The sequence below is a fragment of the Perna viridis genome, chromosome 1, assembly GCF_037379345.1.
Source record: "Perna viridis isolate PV_CMFRI_1.1 ecotype Kerala chromosome 1, ASM3737934v1, whole genome shotgun sequence".
Classification (NCBI taxonomy): Eukaryota; Metazoa; Mollusca; class Bivalvia; order Mytilida; family Mytilidae; genus Perna; species Perna viridis.
Genome location: NC_142445.1, coordinates 52,719,425 through 52,739,301, shown reverse-complemented (window position 1 = coordinate 52,739,301; position 19,877 = coordinate 52,719,425). Strand labels below are relative to the sequence as shown.

Genomic DNA, 19,877 nt, shown 5'->3' with positions numbered 1-19,877 from the left:
AGAACAATGTTGTAATTTCCCTATCATTTGGCACTTTGTTTGGGGTCAAATAGATACAAAATAGATAGAAAAACTATATGTTGTGACATTTACCTTCTGTTTATGCCCTGGTAGACATTAACTTCTTTTTTGTATATAGTAAAGACATGTCTATGGTTTTAGTCATTTTCTTATAGCATGACTTTGAAAAAAAATATTCAAATCTTACAATATTTGAATTACATGTTTTTTTTTTAAAAAGCTACTGTAAACCAATTTATTTTTAGAGATTCTTATTGTCATCTTTCAAGATATCAATTCAATATCACTTCTAATTATTTTCGTGACTGACAATCTGTTTAATATGTATTCAATAATGAATGGATTTATTCACGGTGATTTACTTTTGCAATTTTTCTTGTTCATAAAATAAGTGAAAATAAATCATTCATGTAAATAATATAAAAAATAGGAGATGTGGTATGATTGCCAATGAGATAGTCACCCCCAAATGCCAAGCAACTAACAATTAAACTTCTACTGGTTAATTTACAATATATTTGTATATACACTTCATAGCTATACCTTATGAAGTAGACAATCAAATAGCTCTGCCCTTTTCAATGATGATGGATGAGTTGATCTCCACTCAGGCATATCTCTCCTTTCAACTCTCTCTGATAAACTCATTAATGTCCAAAACACTGTTCCACTTCTTATATCAAAACATGCCTACATATTCAGTGGACAAAAAAAAAGACATCTGAAAATCCTTTCCGTGTGATTTCCATTGACAAGTATTTTTTCTCTAGAGTTTCTATTTGACAAAAAATTGCATAATTTCACATGAATAGTTTTTTTTTGCATTATCTTTTTTGGAATATTGTATTATAGTGTTTATCATTAGTAATTACAGTGACACCTGTCTAAAACTCAAACTTTAAAGTTAAAATTGATTTAAGACAGGTGTTCTGTTTACCAAGGTTAAAAATACATTTAAATTGATGTCTAGGGACTTTGAAGTGTCTGGTTTAAATAGTTTTTTCTATTATCCAGTGTTTTTTGGTAGATGTTTCACTGCACATGTATTTGTGTCCTAAATAATAGATAAAAACAAGGACAAGAAGAAGACAGTTTTTAAAGGCCTTAAAATTTATCTCATGAATCATTCACTTCTTCAGCTTTAATTGATATATATTAATAGATGAATTGAGACATCCAAATTTTCAAAATTTTGAAAATACTTAGTTGTTGTTTTTTCTACATTAAAAAGGTCTATTTATACTACTAAGTTCATGAAAAAAAGTTTATGGAAGAGCACTTTAAATACAATTCAGAAAAAGTGGTAAACAGACAGATGACTAAAACATGATGACCACTAAATATATCAACTTTCAACAAGTAGAGATTTTCTACGTAAATTACCTTTGCTGCTAACTCTAAACCAACTTTATCAGCTTCATTTTCTAGAAATCGGTTATAAGGAAGTTCAAGCATAAGCTGAAAAACACAAATACAATTTGTAACAAAACCTTTCAAAGGAAAAACATAGCAACATTTTTCAAAATGACACTTTGTTTCAAGCTGACTAAAAATGTTTAAATGGAATAATGAAAATGACTTGCTTCCCTTTCAGGTTACTGGTTCTTCTAAGTACTCTAAATATAAGATACTTGTCAAATATATCACTTATAAAAAGCCATTAATACAAACTTGATTTTTAGTCTTACTTTTGAAAACATTTTAATATTCTAAATACCAGCAAGTTCTAGAAATGTTCACTTTGTTCATACTTTTTGACACAAAGTATATATTTTTAGTAATTTTGCATACAGGAATTGTTGCTAAAGTGATAAAATTTAAGACAAGTTTTTAAAAATACCTTTACTACTTTATTCAGAAACCAATGAAACACGACTGCAATGCCATCCGTAGGCATCAAGGCCCATAATACTGTCATCGTAGTAATAACAAAATAGTCCACCCACTGCATTTGACTCAATTTCTCAGCCTTTAATCATTGAAAATAATATACACGTATATCAATATAACACTGCTATGTTCGTTTGGTGTGAAATATAAACAATATCCTACCAAATATATTTTAAAGTTCATGTTAGTGTTCAAGACCATACATACATTCAAGTCTTCAAATTTTAATGTGAATTATATATTGATTTATAGAAAAAAGTGAAAGGAGAGAAAAAATGATAAAATTATGACTTTGTCATTTTTATTCAAATTTCAATATTCTTACAGTTTCCTTTCCTGCCTCTTTTAGTTCTTTCTAAATGATTCATAAAACGCACAATTTAAAAGCTTTCAAGATAATACATGAATCTAACTTTTCACAAATTAAAATAGAAATAATAACTGCTGACCGAGCAAAACAGGCAAAATTATTTTAAAGTAAAAACAAATAAATCAAGTAAAAATCCATTTGTATCGTAACATACAGAGATTCAATTGAAATATGTAAAAAGCTTCCTAAGTGAAACTCGATCATACATTGTAGTATATCTTGAAAATATGCATATGGTACAAATACTCTTATACAGAATTTAAGCACTTGGTTTTTGATATTGGCTTTATCATGTCAAGCCTGTTAGGGCAAGCCTGAGATTCCCATGAGAAAGTCTTATCAAAAATCAATTGCCTTATATTCTGTTTATTGGTAATTTATAGGTAACATTTTATTTTTGTTTTTTGTATGTTAAAAAATTAAAAATTCAAAATTTTGACTTTGAAAAAGAATACTTTAAAATGACCTATTTATCGGAATGAGCCAACATCATTGCAAATCCACTGTGACATTACAATTTTTCATGAATGCCTGGTTTTAAACTGACCGGTTATTTTTTGTATTAACGCCAGTTCGCCATGTTATTACTTTATTATCAATCTGTGTACATCAAAGGAAAATGACACAAATTACCAATAAATAATAAAAGCAACCTCAAAATTGGATGTAAGACTTTAAATCCTTGAAATAACATACCTATGTACAAAATGTACATGGACCAGTACTTACTGAATGATTGAGTATAGAATGAGCCATTTCATGGGCTAATACAAATGCTAGTTGGTCTTGGTCAAGAACGAAATCCAACAAGCCTCTATTTACAAATATGTCTCCTGTCTGAAAGATAATAAATAAAAAGATTAATGATAACAACTTCTCGCTTTGATCCTCTATTATAAATGAAATAAGATAAACATACTGTAATTTTAATAATTCCAATTTGTTTTTTTTTTAACTGAAATAACTTATTTGTAGGAAATAATTCTGATTTTCTATTTTTATGAATGTTTAAATGAAAATTTAGCAATTCTCCTCAGATATGAATTTTGCAGAATGAACAACAAAATTTTCTTACACACTCCTTAAGAAATCTTATTATTTCCTTAATTAAATGAATTTGTTATAAATAAATATAGATACTAAAATTTATAAAGTTTACATCAACTTGGTATATTTACTTCATGTTTCATGTTATTTTTTTCCTTTTTCAAACTCATTCATAAACTGAAAGAAGCACTTAGAAAGGATATACTGAGATTACATATATAAAACCTCCTCCATTGTCTTCAAATGTTTACTACTGTATAGATATGTCAGCCATAAGGGTTGGAAGAAAAGCAAATATAATACATTTATATATCATTAATAGTGTACAACATTTCTGTAGCATAAAGTGAAAAAAAATTTAAACCTAATTACAATGATTGCCTCTTACCAGTAGTTGATATATGCAGACTCATAGTAAATGATCATAATTTACGTTTTCAAGTCAAGTCAAAATATATCTGGGCCAGATTGCACCAAAAAATTAACTATTTTGAATAAACAGCCATCAATTCATTTGAATTTAAATATCCACTAGAAGACATACTGGTAGAACAAAAGCATTAACAGCTGAGTAACTGGTAATTGCCACCATCCATTTAGTGTTCTTGATTTCTGGGATGTCCTGATTAGCCCTGATAATCCTGTTAACTGTATTCAGAACTATGGCATATGCTATATCATCATCAGGAACAAAATCCTTATGACAAGATTTAATGCACTGAAAACATAAAAAGTAAAATACATGTATGTCAAAAATATAGTCTAGGTTATACTGCAATTGATCTATTTGCACAACTAAAATGCATAGACAGTATATTTATTGATGATATATGGTTACTGACAGTATATAACACTTTGGCTCCACCTACTTTCCTACCCATGCATGAACTATATTGTTGTGTAACTTTCAGAAGGCCACTAGTGGGGAAGAAATATAATAAAAAAGTCATATAAAAAATCAAATTAATTAGGATGACAGTAAAAAGACAATTACAGTATACTGACTAGAAATAAATAAATTATAAAAAATTTGGCACAAATCAGAAGAAAATGCTCAGCATAGCCTTGTGTTCTACCCTGGTTCACAGCCTCACCTGTGAAGGGTTTTTATTTCAAGTCAATTCACTGTTGTTATCTATATAACATGATAGACCTATAGTATTAAATTAAATTCTTGTAAAAATGGTTGAATTATAGTTCTGTTCAAAATGTCTTTCTCAAAGCAATATTTAAATGAAGATAGTAAAAAATGATAATTTCTAGGACTTACTGAAAGGAGCCTAATGATATTGTTACTGAGATTTAAAGACTTTGAAATAAAATAAAATCAAATCAAATATCACCTGCTCACGGTTAAATGATGAAATTTTCTCAAATTGTTCATCAGTAAAGGCAATAAATCTTTTCCTCCCAGTTATTGGTGTAGTCTTTAAGTGTGTGTGATGATATACAAAGATACTGGTAAATAGAACTCCAAACAATATAATTAATCTATGAGGTTTCTTCTTTACAGAGTGGAAAAAGTACTGTTTTTTCTTGTCTGGTAATGAATTCCACCATGCTCTAAATCCTCTGTGAAGTACATTTGTAAATTCTTATATATTACTCAATAATAATGGTAACCAAACTGAGTAAAAAATTTTACTACATGTTTAATGCTAAATCCATGCTGCATTAAATTTTATCAAAATTAAAATTCATTTTGGTCTTATTATGTTTGCATTGGGTATTTATATTCATTGAAGACATGTATGCTTGTGAAACATACATTGTATCTACCAGTATGTTAAGTATTTTGAAGAGGATTGTCCAAAAAGATAATAATTCTAGATGAAAGTTGCTTCATATTTGTGATCCTGTTACATCTTCAGAGTTTTTTCTCTAAAGATCAAACATAATTCAAAAAAAAAAAATTAAGAAAGAAGTCATACATACTTCACTATTGGTGGTGCTTGTAAAAATCTTAACACATAATTAGAGTCATAAAAATGGTGATCCAACACATTCAGTTTTCTTCTGGAGCAGTCGGTATAGTTTCGCTTTTTACCCATTGACCTTAAGGACGCTCTTCTATGGAAATGCAAGTAACCTGATCGCAACTCTGTTTCCCAATTGGCCAAATACTGATAACTTACTGGCGTTCATAAAAACTGTATAGAAAATTTGAAATTGTGTGCCATGTGTTATTTTCTTGAAAGAAATGTAGAGACTTAGGAGTAATATTTTACTGCATTGGCTGTCTTTTTTTTTTTTAATATAAATAGTACTTGTTTTCAATCAAGCCAAGTTTCCATTTTGAACCAAGATAAGGACTGAACTATAAACAGGATCTAAAATTGAAAATCTAATTAAAAAATTATATTTAGTTTTATCAAAGAATCCTAAACATTTCTCTTTTTTTACATTAATCAAAGCTCGGACTTCAATACAGAGCAATTTGAAAACGGAAGCAGTAACCAAATATCACAATACATAGCTATATAGTGAGATTATACATTTAAGAACCCCATGATTTTCATTTTTTGTTGAATTTGAGATCCTTTGGACCTCAATTTTGACTACTATGAAAATTGAGTCCAAAATCCATATCTAAATAAGGAGTAAGACTCATGCAGTTTATCAAAGAACCTAAAGTATTCAAGTAAGTATCCCTTACAGCAGCCATATCAGAAAATAGCTCCGGACACTGAATCCCAAAAGGGATTAATGTGAAGTATACAAGTATTTGACAAGAGATACAGTGTATACGTACATCTATCAATCATAATATTACTTGTAATTTACTTGCTTCCAGTAGGCTCCTAATATAGACATATTTACATTGCAATAGTGACCATACAACAGAAAAAAAAGCACAAATTAGCGATCACACATACCTTCCACTTACAACACCACTAGCCTTCAAAACATTCCGAACGACAGGCCATACAAACGGGTCAAAGTTTCTTCTAGCACTTGTATTAAACAAGCGAAAAATAAGTTGTGTTTGTTGGTTAGAACAAACGCGTCCAAGTTGTTTATAACGATAAGTACTGAAGGCAGTGAAGCTTGAATTATGAAGTTGCCTTCGAATTTGCACTCGGGGTAAAGAACGTGTTTTGTATCGTAAAAAGGTTTTGTCAATGCATAAAACTCTACATCTTATATGTAGAAAACAAGAACCCATTGTGGATAATGGTAAGTATGTGGAGAAATACTGTTAAGTTGGACAATCCAGAATATATATTTAGTCATTGGTTACACCATGGTAGATAACTCATATGAATTTGCCTGTAAACCAAAAAACAAATATAATAGATGCATAAAACTCGAAGGACCATCATGAAAAATGTACCCTAAAAATATTTTTTGTTGTTGTTTAGGTTAAGTTGTTTGCTTTATAAGATGCACAGATATTATTTTGGTTAATATTTTATGTTCTTTGTTGCATTGTCGGGTTTCCCTGTCTGGTCTTTGTTCTTTTGATTTCCACTGGAATCTTTGTACCCTTCATTACTCTTTGTATGCACTTTTATTCAATTTTCTGTTCAGACATACAAACATTTTTTACAAATGATTTTGGATAAAAACAACTCCATATTCTGAACCATATAAAACAACTGGTCATATGGTATGATTTAATGTATGAATTACTCCTGGGATTTCTGATATTAAAGCCTTCCTTAATTTAAAAAAGAACTTTCATTCCTTTATTCAGAATTTGTTTCTTGGCAATGCCAAAACTACTTAATGAGCTAAAAGTAATTCCTAAGTGTGTATAATTACATACTGTTATACATTTTCATTTTTTTTTCATTCAAATATTTCATATCAAGGTTTTTAATCATATATAATATATATTTGAACATCAAAGCCCCAAAAGTCAGTAAAACATATTTATCTAGTATTTTCTTTTAAGTATTACAATTAATACTTTTAAAGTTCTATTAATGACTTGTGATTTTCATCAAAACTTGCCTGAAACAGAGTTAAAAAATATATTTAGTTTTCGATAAAGGTATAAGATGCATAAATTTGACTACAAGATATTGAATATGGCATTAAAACATCAGAGGCCTGGTATCATTCATTAGATAATTTTATTTTCTACATCACAGATTTTGTAAATATTTCAAGAAAATTAGGGACATGATCCCTACCTTATGAAACAGGGATAAGTATAAAAACAAAATGCTCATTATCTTTGGCTTTTAGAATTAAGATGAAGATGTATCAAACATATTTACCATTTTATTGTAACAATTATAATATTTTCAGAGTTTCACATATTCCTAAATTTCAACCATTTATCCATGAAAAATAATGTATATTTGAGAAATAAGAATTTAAGGCCATTCAGGTGAAACACTTCTATTCCCACCCCTTTAAAACTTGTCTTATTATAAATGAAAGCACTAATTTTTAGCATAAAAACTTTTTAAAAAATATACATATTTTAGTATTAACAATAAAGATAACAATGTATCCAACATTTCTGCTAATTAATTCACAGATATGCAGTCTATTAAGCTACACCAAAAAGACAGCCATTTCTGTTCTTTCAGAATAGAGCTACTGATTCATCATTCAACTCTAACCAAAGGAAACTTTTAGGCCTTATTACAATGACAATTTTGTAAACAAAAATTCTTTCTATTTCTAAAATGTTTTCAAGATACTGGCTAAAATCTGCAAAAATGTAATGTCTGGCATGTCAAGAATAATAGCACTTCAAATGAGTCATCATAAAACTTTTACCAAAATGGAGACTATAGTAGTAGAGATCTTCAAGATAATAGTTTAGTATCTGTTAAAGTTTCATAGATATATGAAGAAATTAGAAACTTAACCCTTGCAATCTAAAAATAGCATTGGTGGTCACACTTTTTCACTCATTCGGCATATTCAGTACTATATTAGAAGGATGCTAGTGTTCAAATTTGATAACAATCAACTTTGGATAAACTTCCTGTAAATGGAAGGTATAAATGTATATGAAAATCATAACAAAAGTTAACGATAGTGGGGATCGTGAATGTCTCATCTTTTACATGTAATTTCTGTTCCACTTCATTGGTTTTTTCTTTCTGATTTCCCCCCCTGAATTATGGTTTTTAAATTTTGGCTCAAACCAAAATATCAAATGGTTACTTTCTATTTAACAAATGAATGATATGCATAAAATAAACAAAAAAATATAACAATTCTTTATTGGCTACTTTATTAAACCTAGTTTAAAGACATTCAAATGTCTTTTATCACAGACACAAGTATTCATTTTTATATAGCAGAAATATTGAGTCAAAAGAATAAAAAACTAAAATTGCATTACACACAAAAAAGTATATAATAAAAGACCTAATAAACATTAAGTGACCACAAAATTGTATTTAAGGATTGAACAAATAATACTGGTATACATGCATATAAAACTCAAAATTAAAATAACTTTAAAACAATGATGTTAATTGCAGCAAAATACCTGTATGCAAATGTTTTATCTGTTTATCATTATCACAATAAAAGCTGAAAATACACAATATATCCCCAAAGAAAAAAGTTCACGCAAAAGTCCTATCAAATATGTTATACTTAGTTTCTCATCATCTCACATGAAATTAAAACAATGCACTTTGTCAGTTTTGTTAAAAGCATCTTATAACTAGAAAAAGTGTGAATGTGTTTAAAGATATAGAAAACAATATAATTGTGGTCAATGGTGATCAATCACCATTATGTAAGTAATGGAAGATAACTTTACATAAAAATACTTTTACAAAAATAGTGTTCTTGATATGGTCAGTGATTTCTTACCTTAAAAAGAAACATGAATTGTAAAGTAAATCAGTTTCAGTTGATTAAGCGATAACAAAATGAGTACCGCTAATTTCTAGCAGTTCCTGAGATTTTATTGCATATCATAAGTCTGACCTAGTGAGAGTTATCTTCCTTTGTTGGCTTTACTTCCTGTTGATTTGCTGTTTGGTTAGTTAGTTTTGATGAGTTGTTATTTTGGCTTATTTCATCACCACTATTTGTTAACCTGGAAACTGTTGATTTACTACTAGTATTTTGAGGTTGTTTCAATGGAATTTTCATTCTTTCAGTATTACCCCTTGCTTGCTGAAAAGTTGATAAACTATTCACAGAATCTTTCAAATCTTGTAAGCACTTTCTTGGGTCATTTCCTGGTAATGGTGGGCATTTGCATGCATTACGCATTTCTGTATACTGGAAAAAAAGTAAGTGGATTTTTTTTATAAATTTCTAAAAAGATTGCTGTTTTTAAGCACATGATATACCTAATCTAACCTTTTAGGAGCTGTTACTCCAATAAGTCTCGAAAAGTGGAAAACAAATACAATACACACAGAGTGTTAAATATGCAGGTTATCATTCTTTTAATAATTTCTCCAAGGCTTTTAGAGTAATTATATGAAATATCATGTCCGAAATGAAATGTCATATGCACAGCATGCAGCTCCTATTAAGCACAAACAACTGTTATTCCAGGACTCAGTGGAACAATGTGGCTTCTTTTCAGGGACAGCAGGTATCTTACAATGTTGAATCTTTACAAAGCAGGTTTGAATTACATTACATAAAAACCCTTGCTTTGAAAGACATGAAGCATTTGCTAATGAATGAGAAAATCTGCAGTATGACCTTTCACATCTCCAACACTTCAATTTTATACTTAGAATAAAAAAGCAACTACCATAATTAATGCTGGGGATAAGGAAGCCCTTCAATCAGAATCAAATTGAAGACTTTATAAATATCAGTATTTAAATATATTATATCAATTATTATTAAGAAATGTGCATTTTATTTTAACACATCAAATCTGTATGGATAGATGTAAAATGTCTTAATTCATTCTATGACTGAAATTAACTTTTAATGAATTTAGTGATTTTATTAATTAAATGAAAAATATTTTGTTCAAATATGTCACACTAAAATATTTTAATAAACTGAGCATGTGTGTTGTTCATTAGTTGGTTGGTTATAATTTTTTTTGTCTGTAATACAAAAAAAACACACCTTTTTCTGAGACTTCAAACATTTAAATTTTAAAGTGATTTATTTTCCTTAGATATATCTGAAAATATTTTTCTTCACAAAAAATCTGTGAGCCAATGCCCACTAATTATATCACAGCATCCCAACATCCCTGGTGTTTAGGCAAAATAAAAACTAAGTTGGCACACAGGAAGTTGTTGTAGCAAAATTTAAAACACACCTGGTATAATGCTTGTACTTTTTCTGCCTTGACATACAACTTATAGTGACTGTGACTGAATGGGAAATTTACATTAAGCCAAAATAAAAAAAATATCCTAGATTCTCATCCCCTCCAAACCCAATTTTTTCACCCTCCCTGAAAAATATATTTCAATTTTTTTCCCAATTTAGGACAATTTCTTTCAAACTGACAGCATTTTTCACTTAAGTTGATGAAAAAATAAAAAATAAAATTTGCTCGCCCACCCCTAATTTTGAAAAAAAAAATTATGATGGCCTTAATTGGAGTTTTTTTTTGGCAACACAAGGAATGACCATGAGGTATGGTCTTTGTTTCTATTGATTAGGTTACATATCCTGTCAATGTCATGCAGTATTATTTTTCCATATAGAGAATTGTTGAATTGCAGTAATCCAAACAATATTTACTTCAGGGATAAAGTGGTCAAAAAACTCTGCTCTTCTTTCACTGAGAGGGTGTGTAGAAAGCCATTCTGGTATGTTTTCGTTATTTTGCTTCTGACTTATTTCCATCTTGGTCCATACAACTGTTCCACTTCTAATATCAAAACATGCCTAAAATAAAGTTATATTGCCTTGTGTCAAAATATTCAAAGGAAGAATAACACAAATAAGGTTTATACAATAATTGTTGCCATGTTTTATTGCAAATGATGCAACTTGGTTTCAACTGTAAAAACTGTAATCAGCAGAACAATCTTATTCAGAAATTTAAATTCCCCTAATCTTTACAGAAATTTAAATTCCCCTAATCTTTACAGAAATTTAAATTCCCCTAATATTTACAGAAATTTAAATTCCCCTACTCTTTACAGAAAATTAAATTCCCCTAATCTTTATTTAAAAAAAATAATTGCATACAATTTCATTATTTATAATATGAAATTCTAAAAAAAAATTCTAATGTCAAAATTAACAACAGGGAAAGCAAATAAAAAAAAATTGTGAAGATGTAAAAGAAATCCTAAAACTCTTTCTTCATAAATAAAAAATTGAAGAATCAGATGTCATTTATTTACATAGCAAAGTTAACATATGGAGAAAATGTCCATACAACAATAATCCCATATTGCACCTATTGGAACATCTTTTAAAAAAAGGTACCTTAGAAGCTAATTCCAATCCAACTTTATCTGCTTCTGTTTCTTTCAATCTACTGTGAGGCATATGTATCATTAACTGAAATATATATAAAATATTTGATATATATTCAAACTATACCGTGCTTAAAAATTTGGTACATACTATTAAAGTACATACCGTACTAATTCATTGCCAAAATAATTTGTTAACTTGTACCAGTACATTACCCTTAGAAAATGAAATACATGAAAACAAGCATTCTGTCCAGATGCACCTGGATTTTTGTGATGAAAAATTTCTCTGTCATTCCTTATGGCAACGAGCATTATGAGGGTATTGCATGGCATTACATAGTCCCCTACCAGAAGAAAACTAAAGAGAACATAATGCAAACTTCATGCATAATTTGTTAATAAGAAAAGTATGTAAAACAGGGTCTACATTATTTTTTTAAGTACAAGGACCATAACACAGCAAAAATCTACATACTGGAACAAAATTTGAACTTGATGGTACAGCAATGTTCCAAATATCAAATGATTATCTGCAAGCATGACGAAATGAAAGTTCTTGGTTGAATTTTTTGAGTCAAAGGGCCATAACTCAGCAAAAAAAAATCAACAGGCTTGAACAAAATTCAAACTTAATCTGGTAAAGAAACAATGACTAAGTATGTTTACAATTGTTAAGCAACATAGAATTAAGATAATATAAATAGAAAACTTTTTTTAAACACTAAAACAACTATAGGCTTTTCAAAACCTGAATGTCTCACCTGAAAAAAATATGGTGGCTATATTTGATAATGCAGAACAAAATTCAAATCAAGAAACAGAAACCCCTCACAACTTCATTCCTGCTAAGTTAGAAATCAATAGAAAGTTTCATTCTTACTTTTCATTAGCTTTAATATGTTGCGAGATAAAAAATGCAAAAACCAGTGTAGGCCTTATCGATAGGATCATTTCAAATATTGAAAGAGTCTTTTTTTTTTCTATATGGTTTTCTAGATAAACTCTTAAAAAAAATGCTGAACAGGAAGCAGCTTACCATGACTGCAGAGGTCGAACTCTGAACAGTGTGTACAAATATTGACACAAAATTCAAACTAGATACAACTCTTAATTTTGGATTGTGATGAAATGATTGACAAAATTTTGACCAGGATCGAAACAGTCAAAGAACTTTGCAATTTGCAGTTAGACATAAGAAATGAAAAATTTATACAAGGTTGAAGAAAATGTGTTTTTTACCCTATATTCCTACAAGATAATTGCTATGACACTCATGACATTTGCAGTTTATTAAAACAATCTTTTAGCGTTATGGAACGTGCAAATTACAATTTCACACAGATCAATATACTTTTACTTAGGCCATTATTTTCAAACAATATCATAGAGATCAATGTGCTTATACTTATGTTATACAATGAAACCTTCCTTTTTGTTGTAAAAATAATTTAAGATAAACCTTCTAATTTTCAAGTTAACACAGGAAAACCATGTGTCTACAGATGACAATAACAATGATGATACAGATAACAGCACCATACAATAATTTTTAGCAGTTGTATAAATTTACTCACAAATTATCCAATGCTACACTTACATGTATAACACGGTGAAGAAACCAATTAAAAACTGCAGCAATTCCATCCCCAGGCATCACCATCCATAGTGCAGCCATGATTATTATCACAAAATAATCTATGAATTGGGTATGACTCAACTCTTCTGCCTAAAATTAGAAAGTAATGGCCAAATAGCAAAAATACCAACACAAATTATAAGAAGGCCTAAAAAATTACCTGTGTTTCTGCTAACCCTACCAACCCTAATTTTTTGTTGCCTACTATGAAGTTTTTGACAGTCACTATTAAAGTGTGAATATGTGTACAACACAAACCAGTCAAAAACTTTGAAAGAATAATTAAGTTTTACCTACCTACCAAACCTAGATTTTTAGAACATGTCAAAAAAACACCAGTACATTTTTGTATTTTTTTCTTTGCTAACTTGTTAGAGTAATAAATATTTAAACAAATAACAGAATACCAGTGAACAATTTGACTCCTTAAGATATCAAATAAAAATATCTATTTTTATCGACAAAAGTGACAAAAGAAAGAATTTCTTTGTTAAAAAAAATGCATGATGGTTGAAATGGAATTGGTAGGCACAATAAAAATATTACATTGTATATATAAAAAACTTCTGTCTGACCACTATGTTCTAATCCCCACATAAGAATACCCTAAGGAACATTCATACCAAGTTTGGTTTTAATTGGTCAAGTAGTTTCAGAGGAGAAGAATTATGTAAAATTTTTAACAATGACGGATGACGACAGACACCAAGTGATGGCAATAACGCACATGGCCTTTGGCCAGGTGAGCTAAAAATTACTTACTTACTTACCAACTTCCTTTACTTAATACTCAACATGTCTGAATATAGCATGAGCCATTTGTAACATCTATGAATAAACTTACAGCATGTTTAAGAATAGCATGAGCCATTTCATGTCCTAGGACTATAGCAAATTCATCATCTGATGACAGAAAATTGAGCAAACCAGTATAGATAAACACATGGCCTGACTGAAATAAAAATTGAACTAAATTTCACTATCTAATTTAAATGGTATGACATAAAAGTCCTCTCCAAAATTAGGTTGGCACAGGACTGCAGGACAACTGTTTAAAAATAGTGTTGATCCCTGGTAATACTGATAATAATTTAAAGACCAAAATTGAATGTAGGCAGTACTGTAGACAGTCTTACAAGTGGAAAATCTTCAAGCAAACATGACCTTTTTTGCTTATATAAGCAGATTAGGAATACCAAAAATGTGTCTTTATCAAAATTACCAGCATCCAGTTACATGTACTTGCATGCACAATAATATAAACAAGCATTATAGATATTCAAAGGATGCGGAGAAATGTTTTAAGAAAGCATGAACACTTCCTACATGAATTAATTAACTTAATGAACTCAACTTAACTCTTGAAATCAGTGATATGTTTGTATCATATTCAATTTTACAAAGCCTATCAAATTTTCATTTAAAAAAGAATGAAATCATTCAAAGTTACTTTGATGCTTACATGAGATTGATGTAACATGTAATGCAAATGTTCCAATGATTTGTAAGAGTTGTGTCCCTTACCCTAAGTCTACCTCCTTAAGTCAGCTGTTGCTTTAAGTTCCCTTAATGAAAAAGAATTTTAAAAAAATCTCATTCTGTAAAACACAAAACTTTCATTACCAATGCATACATACAGGTAGAACAAAAGCATTTATATTCTTGGGATCATCTACCACGATAAGTCTCCATTCTTTATCCTTAACACCTGGAATGTCTAAGTTTGCATCCCGTAAACGATGGAAAATTAATCCTAACTGTTTATAGGATGGGTGGCTGACAGGTAATATCTTTCCATTGTTGTCTTCAATAACCTGAATATCAATAGAAACATACAATTACAACCTTAAACTTTGTTGAACTAATACAGTACATGCACAATGTATCTACGTAAAATTGATTAGTTGTCCCCATATCAGGAATAGACTGCTTTAACAGAAAAAATCAAGTTACATGTATATAAAGTGACACCCAGAAATTTTCATTGATAAATTTCATCACACAACCAGAATAAATGATAATGTATTGAAATGTACATCAGATTTATGTGATTCATTGGTGTTAAAGGGTCAATTTGGTTGTGTTGAATGAAAAAAGACAATTGTCCTGTAGGTCAATAATCTGAAATATCACCCTAAAATCTATATAGATACATGAAATAAACCTTAAAATCTTCTTTAAAAATTTTAAAATTATTGACATTTCCATAGATTTTTTTCTGCATATTAAAGCAATATTGATACACATTTTATGATACATTCTCCTTAGTGTAAGAGTTGTAAAATCTATATGAAACATCCAAAAAACCCTGCTTTTTATTAAGTTGAAAAATCAGTAATATGTTTTTAGGGAACACATAATGAAGTGACAAAGGGAACAGTGGACCCTGCTTTTTCAACCCTCCCTTTCCTTCAACTAATTAAATGATTGTGATCTATGGTAGTTGCAATCCTGCCCCTGTTACAATACATGTTAGGATCTGTTTTTTTTCTAAATTTCGACCCTTTTGTTACATTATCCACTCTTTTTGTACAAAACACAGTTGACCCTTTAGTAGTAGTCAGCACTTGAGTGAAAGTGATGTTAACTCATTTCTCAAAAATAATTCTCGTAATTTCATTTCTCAGATCTTCAATAAGGGAACAAAGATTTGACTTTGCAGGGCTTGGAAGAATCTTAAAAAATATATTTTTGCTCAGACATTATTGAAATGAATATTTTGAACTTGAAGATAAGAGAAAAAAATTTTTATCCTTTCAAATCACTTTGATCCAAATAATATGCTTTCACATATAAATTATTTTATTTGATGTATGTGTATTCGAAAGGTTCATACATTCTAGTTCTAAATAAAGATACAAAGGAAACTTATATTTAAACTAAAAATCCACTAAATTATGATTGGACAGCTACATGATACACTGTTGAGCATGTGAACATATCAGAATATTTATTTAATCTAATTAATGAAATCACTTTACCATCTCCCTATTTATTTTTAAATTGTTTAATTTATCATAAAATAATGGTTCTCAAAATATATGCATAAAAATATACAACCTAAATATATCACTTTTCATATAAATTATTCATTTTTCATCATATTTTCTAATTATTCAGTTTCTCTATGATTTGGTTGTTTTATCTAGCTCTATTTTGCAATATTATAACATTGAACTATGTGATAGGATTAAGTAATATGAACACTTTGCAGCTGTGATTGTGACACATTCGATGTCGATAAATTCTGATTGATCAAAAGCAACTTTGTGAAGTTTCTTACTTTTTCTCTCGTAACAACTTTTGGTAGAGTAATCAAGGGAACCAAGGTTATAGCGGTAATTAAAAGAATGTAATCCAGGGACAAAGACCAGACATGGAAAACAGACATACACAACAAAGAACATAAAGTAACTAAAATCATACATACAAAGTAACAAAAGTAAATGAGCAACTCGGACTCCACTAAAAACTTGGAGCATGGACCAGGTGCACCGGTAGGGTAAGCGTCCTCTGCTTTTTTGGTGTCATAGACAGCCAACTGCTAAAATTTCCCCAATATCAGATGCCGTATGTCAAGTGGCAAAATTTTAAGATTGTAAAATATCAATTTGTGTTCGTTAATCTCAACATCATAACAAACTTGCCAGGGCTCATTTGTTTTGATTTTGAAATTAAATAACTTGTGTTGATATTTTGTGATATTCAACTTTTACTCATTATGAAACCTATAAATTTTCCCATTGTTTTAGCATATTTACCAGCACAGGAATTCCTAGTAAATACCAATAAGAATTACCACCATTTCTATTTCCCAACCAAAACTATTTCTTATACTCATCTGAGTATATTCGTACATGTATATGTCAAAAAAAAATTCTCTTTGAACCCAAAATAGCTAGCTAGCTGTCCAGCATTTTGAGACTCACTTTGATAAACAAATATTACTTTCAGACAAATTTTAGTTTGTGATTGACATGAAAAGTTTTCCAGGCTAACATTACAAAAACTAACAAAAAGTCAACAATGGAAACTGCAGCAAAGTTTATAAATAATACTTTTCATTCAACACAATCAAAAACACAACTCAAAATACCTTATTCCATTGAAGTTGGCACAACTTTTGTCTGATCCCTTTTGTTATTTTTCAAATGTATAATACTTTAATTAGAATGAAAGCTGATGTGCAGATGCCAGAAAAAAAAATTATTTTTAAAAAGAAGCATTACTCAACCTCTTGAGCTTCAACATCAAAAATTGTCTTTAGTTGGTTATCAGTAAAGGCAATGAATCGTTTTCTTCCAGTTACAGGAGCAGCTTCAAAGTGACTCTGATAATATGCATAAGTCATAACACCTGTTCCTGTTAGACCTAGCAATATATATTTCCACTGTTTCTTTGTTAAATGGAAGAAACGTTGCTTTTCATGTCCAGGTAACTCTTTCCACCATACACGTACTGTCCTGTTAATAAAGAAAATGAATATTAATTACATTATGTAGTCTGAGAGGTTTTAGTAAACAGAATAACATTAATTATTGGCATAAATAATATACATTGTATGTTTAATTGATTTCTAATGGAGTACCACTTTATAAATACACATAAGCAGACCACACATACAAAATTTAGACATCACTAAACAATTTCACCTGATTGTTCATATTTTCTGTAGTGTTTTGACAACTGATTTTTAAAAAATTTTGATGGGTCATAGAGATGGCAATTTTCAGCTACAGTACTAATGTTTATACTGTAATTTACCAGAAATAATGAACTGTAATACAAGCTGGAGGTTAATGGCATTTTAAAACCCGATTTAACCAAACATTTCCTTGGGAATGCTATAACAAGTCAGGACTATTTTGATGGTTCCCAACCCACTGGTTTTTACCTTGACAATGCCATTAGTTAAACAAACCTTCCTTTTTGATTATTACCTACAATTTATCAGTATGGTAATTTTGTTATTACCCTTCACTGATCTCATTCTCTCTAATGTTTTATCAAACTACAACTAAATGACTTTATCTAGGGAGTAACAAATGTTGAAATGAAAATTGAGGATCCTATATACTATGGGCTTAAAAAAAAATTCTGCAAGATGGTGGAAAAGGGGACCATCGTGCGAGTTCTTACTGACTTTTTGCTAATGAGCAGGCACCATGAAAGTTGACAGCTGCCATGTGAGTTTTTTCATAACCAAAATTATATATATTAAATTTCAAACAGTTATTAAAGGAAAGAAATAAATTACATATAAGTCCTAATCACAAGCTGATACAGCACCATGCAATACCATAGGGAACTATATTATTTCCTAATGGTAAGATTTTTCTCATTCCAATTTAGCTTATATTGTATCCTTTTATATGGCAAGCCAAAGTAGACAAAAATAAGTGTTTTCTAATATTAAAAAATGATTTTTTAATATTACAAATTCATTTTTTAATATAACTTTTTTTTTACTTTTATATTACAAACCCCATTTTTAATATTAAAAATTCAATTGAATTACTAATATTAAAAAATGATTTTTTAATACTAGAAATTGATTTTCTAATACTACAAAATGGATTTCTTGTATTCAATTTCGATTTTTTTAATATCAGAAAATCATTTCGTAATATTAAAAAAATATGACCGATTTTGCAATATTGCAAAGTGATTTTTTAATATTACAAATTCATTTTCTAATATTACAAATTCAATTTTTAATATTACTAAATGTGTGATATTTTTGTAATATTAGAAAATGAATTTTTAATATTACTAAATGAATTTCTAATATTAAAAAATATTTTGTAATATCAAAAATATGATTTTGTAATATTTAAAAATTATTTTCTGTTATTACAAAATATTGATTTTTGTCCACTTTGACTTGCCATACTTTTATGTTTAATGGGTTTTTGGTAAAGCAACTATCATTCTTGTCCAGTTTCAGAATAAATTTTGTTACTGATCTTGAATTTGAGATTCTGTTAAATAAAGATCACATTGCTCCTACACATCTCATTGTTTTAATTTAATACTGATAAAGGATACCTGTTTTCCAAAATATTTATTGTTATTTTTACCATATATTCGTGATGTTGAACATTAGATTTTTATATGTATGTGTAATCCATATCTTGTACAAATTTTAGTTTTCAGACAAGGAATAATTTAAGACACACACCTTCCTGTCAAAATGCTGGCTCCTTTCATGACTAATTTGATGAATGGCCAAAGGTGAGGACCTATGGCATTTTTCTTTGCACTTGTATGAAAAACTTTATGAAACACATTTTTTTGAATACCACATGACGATCTGGATAATGAAGAAAAGTTGTTTGTATGTTGAACATTCTGGACTGTTGCAATGTTGAGAGATTTCAATATGGTTTGATTTTTTCTATAAAATTGATTGAGATTACTGAATAATCGTCTAGTTGTAGCCATGTCTGCAACACAATGCTTTGATAACTGTCTACATTACAAACGCATTATTAAACACTGTAACAAAACTGATCATATCTCCGTGGAAACTCCAAAATGAAAGTAAAAAGGGGAAATAACTTCGGGT

The 19,877-nt window shown here is 29.2% G+C and overlaps 2 protein-coding genes across 7 annotated transcripts in view; both read right to left on the bottom strand.

The window, feature by feature from the left end:
* The window catches only part of LOC148629319 (metalloendopeptidase OMA1, mitochondrial-like), a 142,347-nt gene that overhangs the window by 2,983 nt on the left and 119,487 nt on the right, over positions 1-19,877 (bottom strand). Inside the window, exons 1-8 of one of the 6 annotated variants that reach the window (XM_088548272.1) lie at positions 6,205-6,341; positions 5,264-5,478; positions 4,672-4,900; positions 3,873-4,046; positions 3,011-3,118; positions 1,862-1,990; positions 1,405-1,479; positions 565-711 (exon numbers count right to left, since the gene is read on the bottom strand). In XM_088548272.1, coding sequence (XP_088404398.1) covers positions 565-711; positions 1,405-1,479; positions 1,862-1,990; positions 3,011-3,118; positions 3,873-4,046; positions 4,672-4,900; positions 5,264-5,379 — 978 coding nt within the window. In that variant the 5' untranslated portion in view covers positions 5,380-5,478; positions 6,205-6,341. Of the gene's footprint in view, positions 1-564; positions 712-1,404; positions 1,480-1,861; positions 1,991-3,010; positions 3,119-3,872; positions 4,047-4,671; positions 6,649-19,877 lie in introns of those variants that run through there. The other 5 variants (XM_088548281.1, XM_088548255.1, XM_088548264.1 and 2 more) reach the window with 5 other exon arrangements.
* On the bottom strand, positions 8,504-19,877 carry LOC148629325 (metalloendopeptidase OMA1, mitochondrial-like). The gene is made up of 8 exons (XM_088548311.1): positions 19,491-19,877; positions 17,544-17,772; positions 14,947-15,123; positions 14,154-14,261; positions 13,271-13,399; positions 11,681-11,755; positions 10,985-11,131; positions 8,504-9,538 (listed from the first exon to the last, which is right to left on the bottom strand). Exons 1-8 carry the CDS (start codon positions 19,751-19,753, stop codon positions 9,239-9,241), a joined length of 1,428 nt encoding a protein of 475 aa, XP_088404437.1. The 5' UTR covers positions 19,754-19,877; the 3' UTR covers positions 8,504-9,238.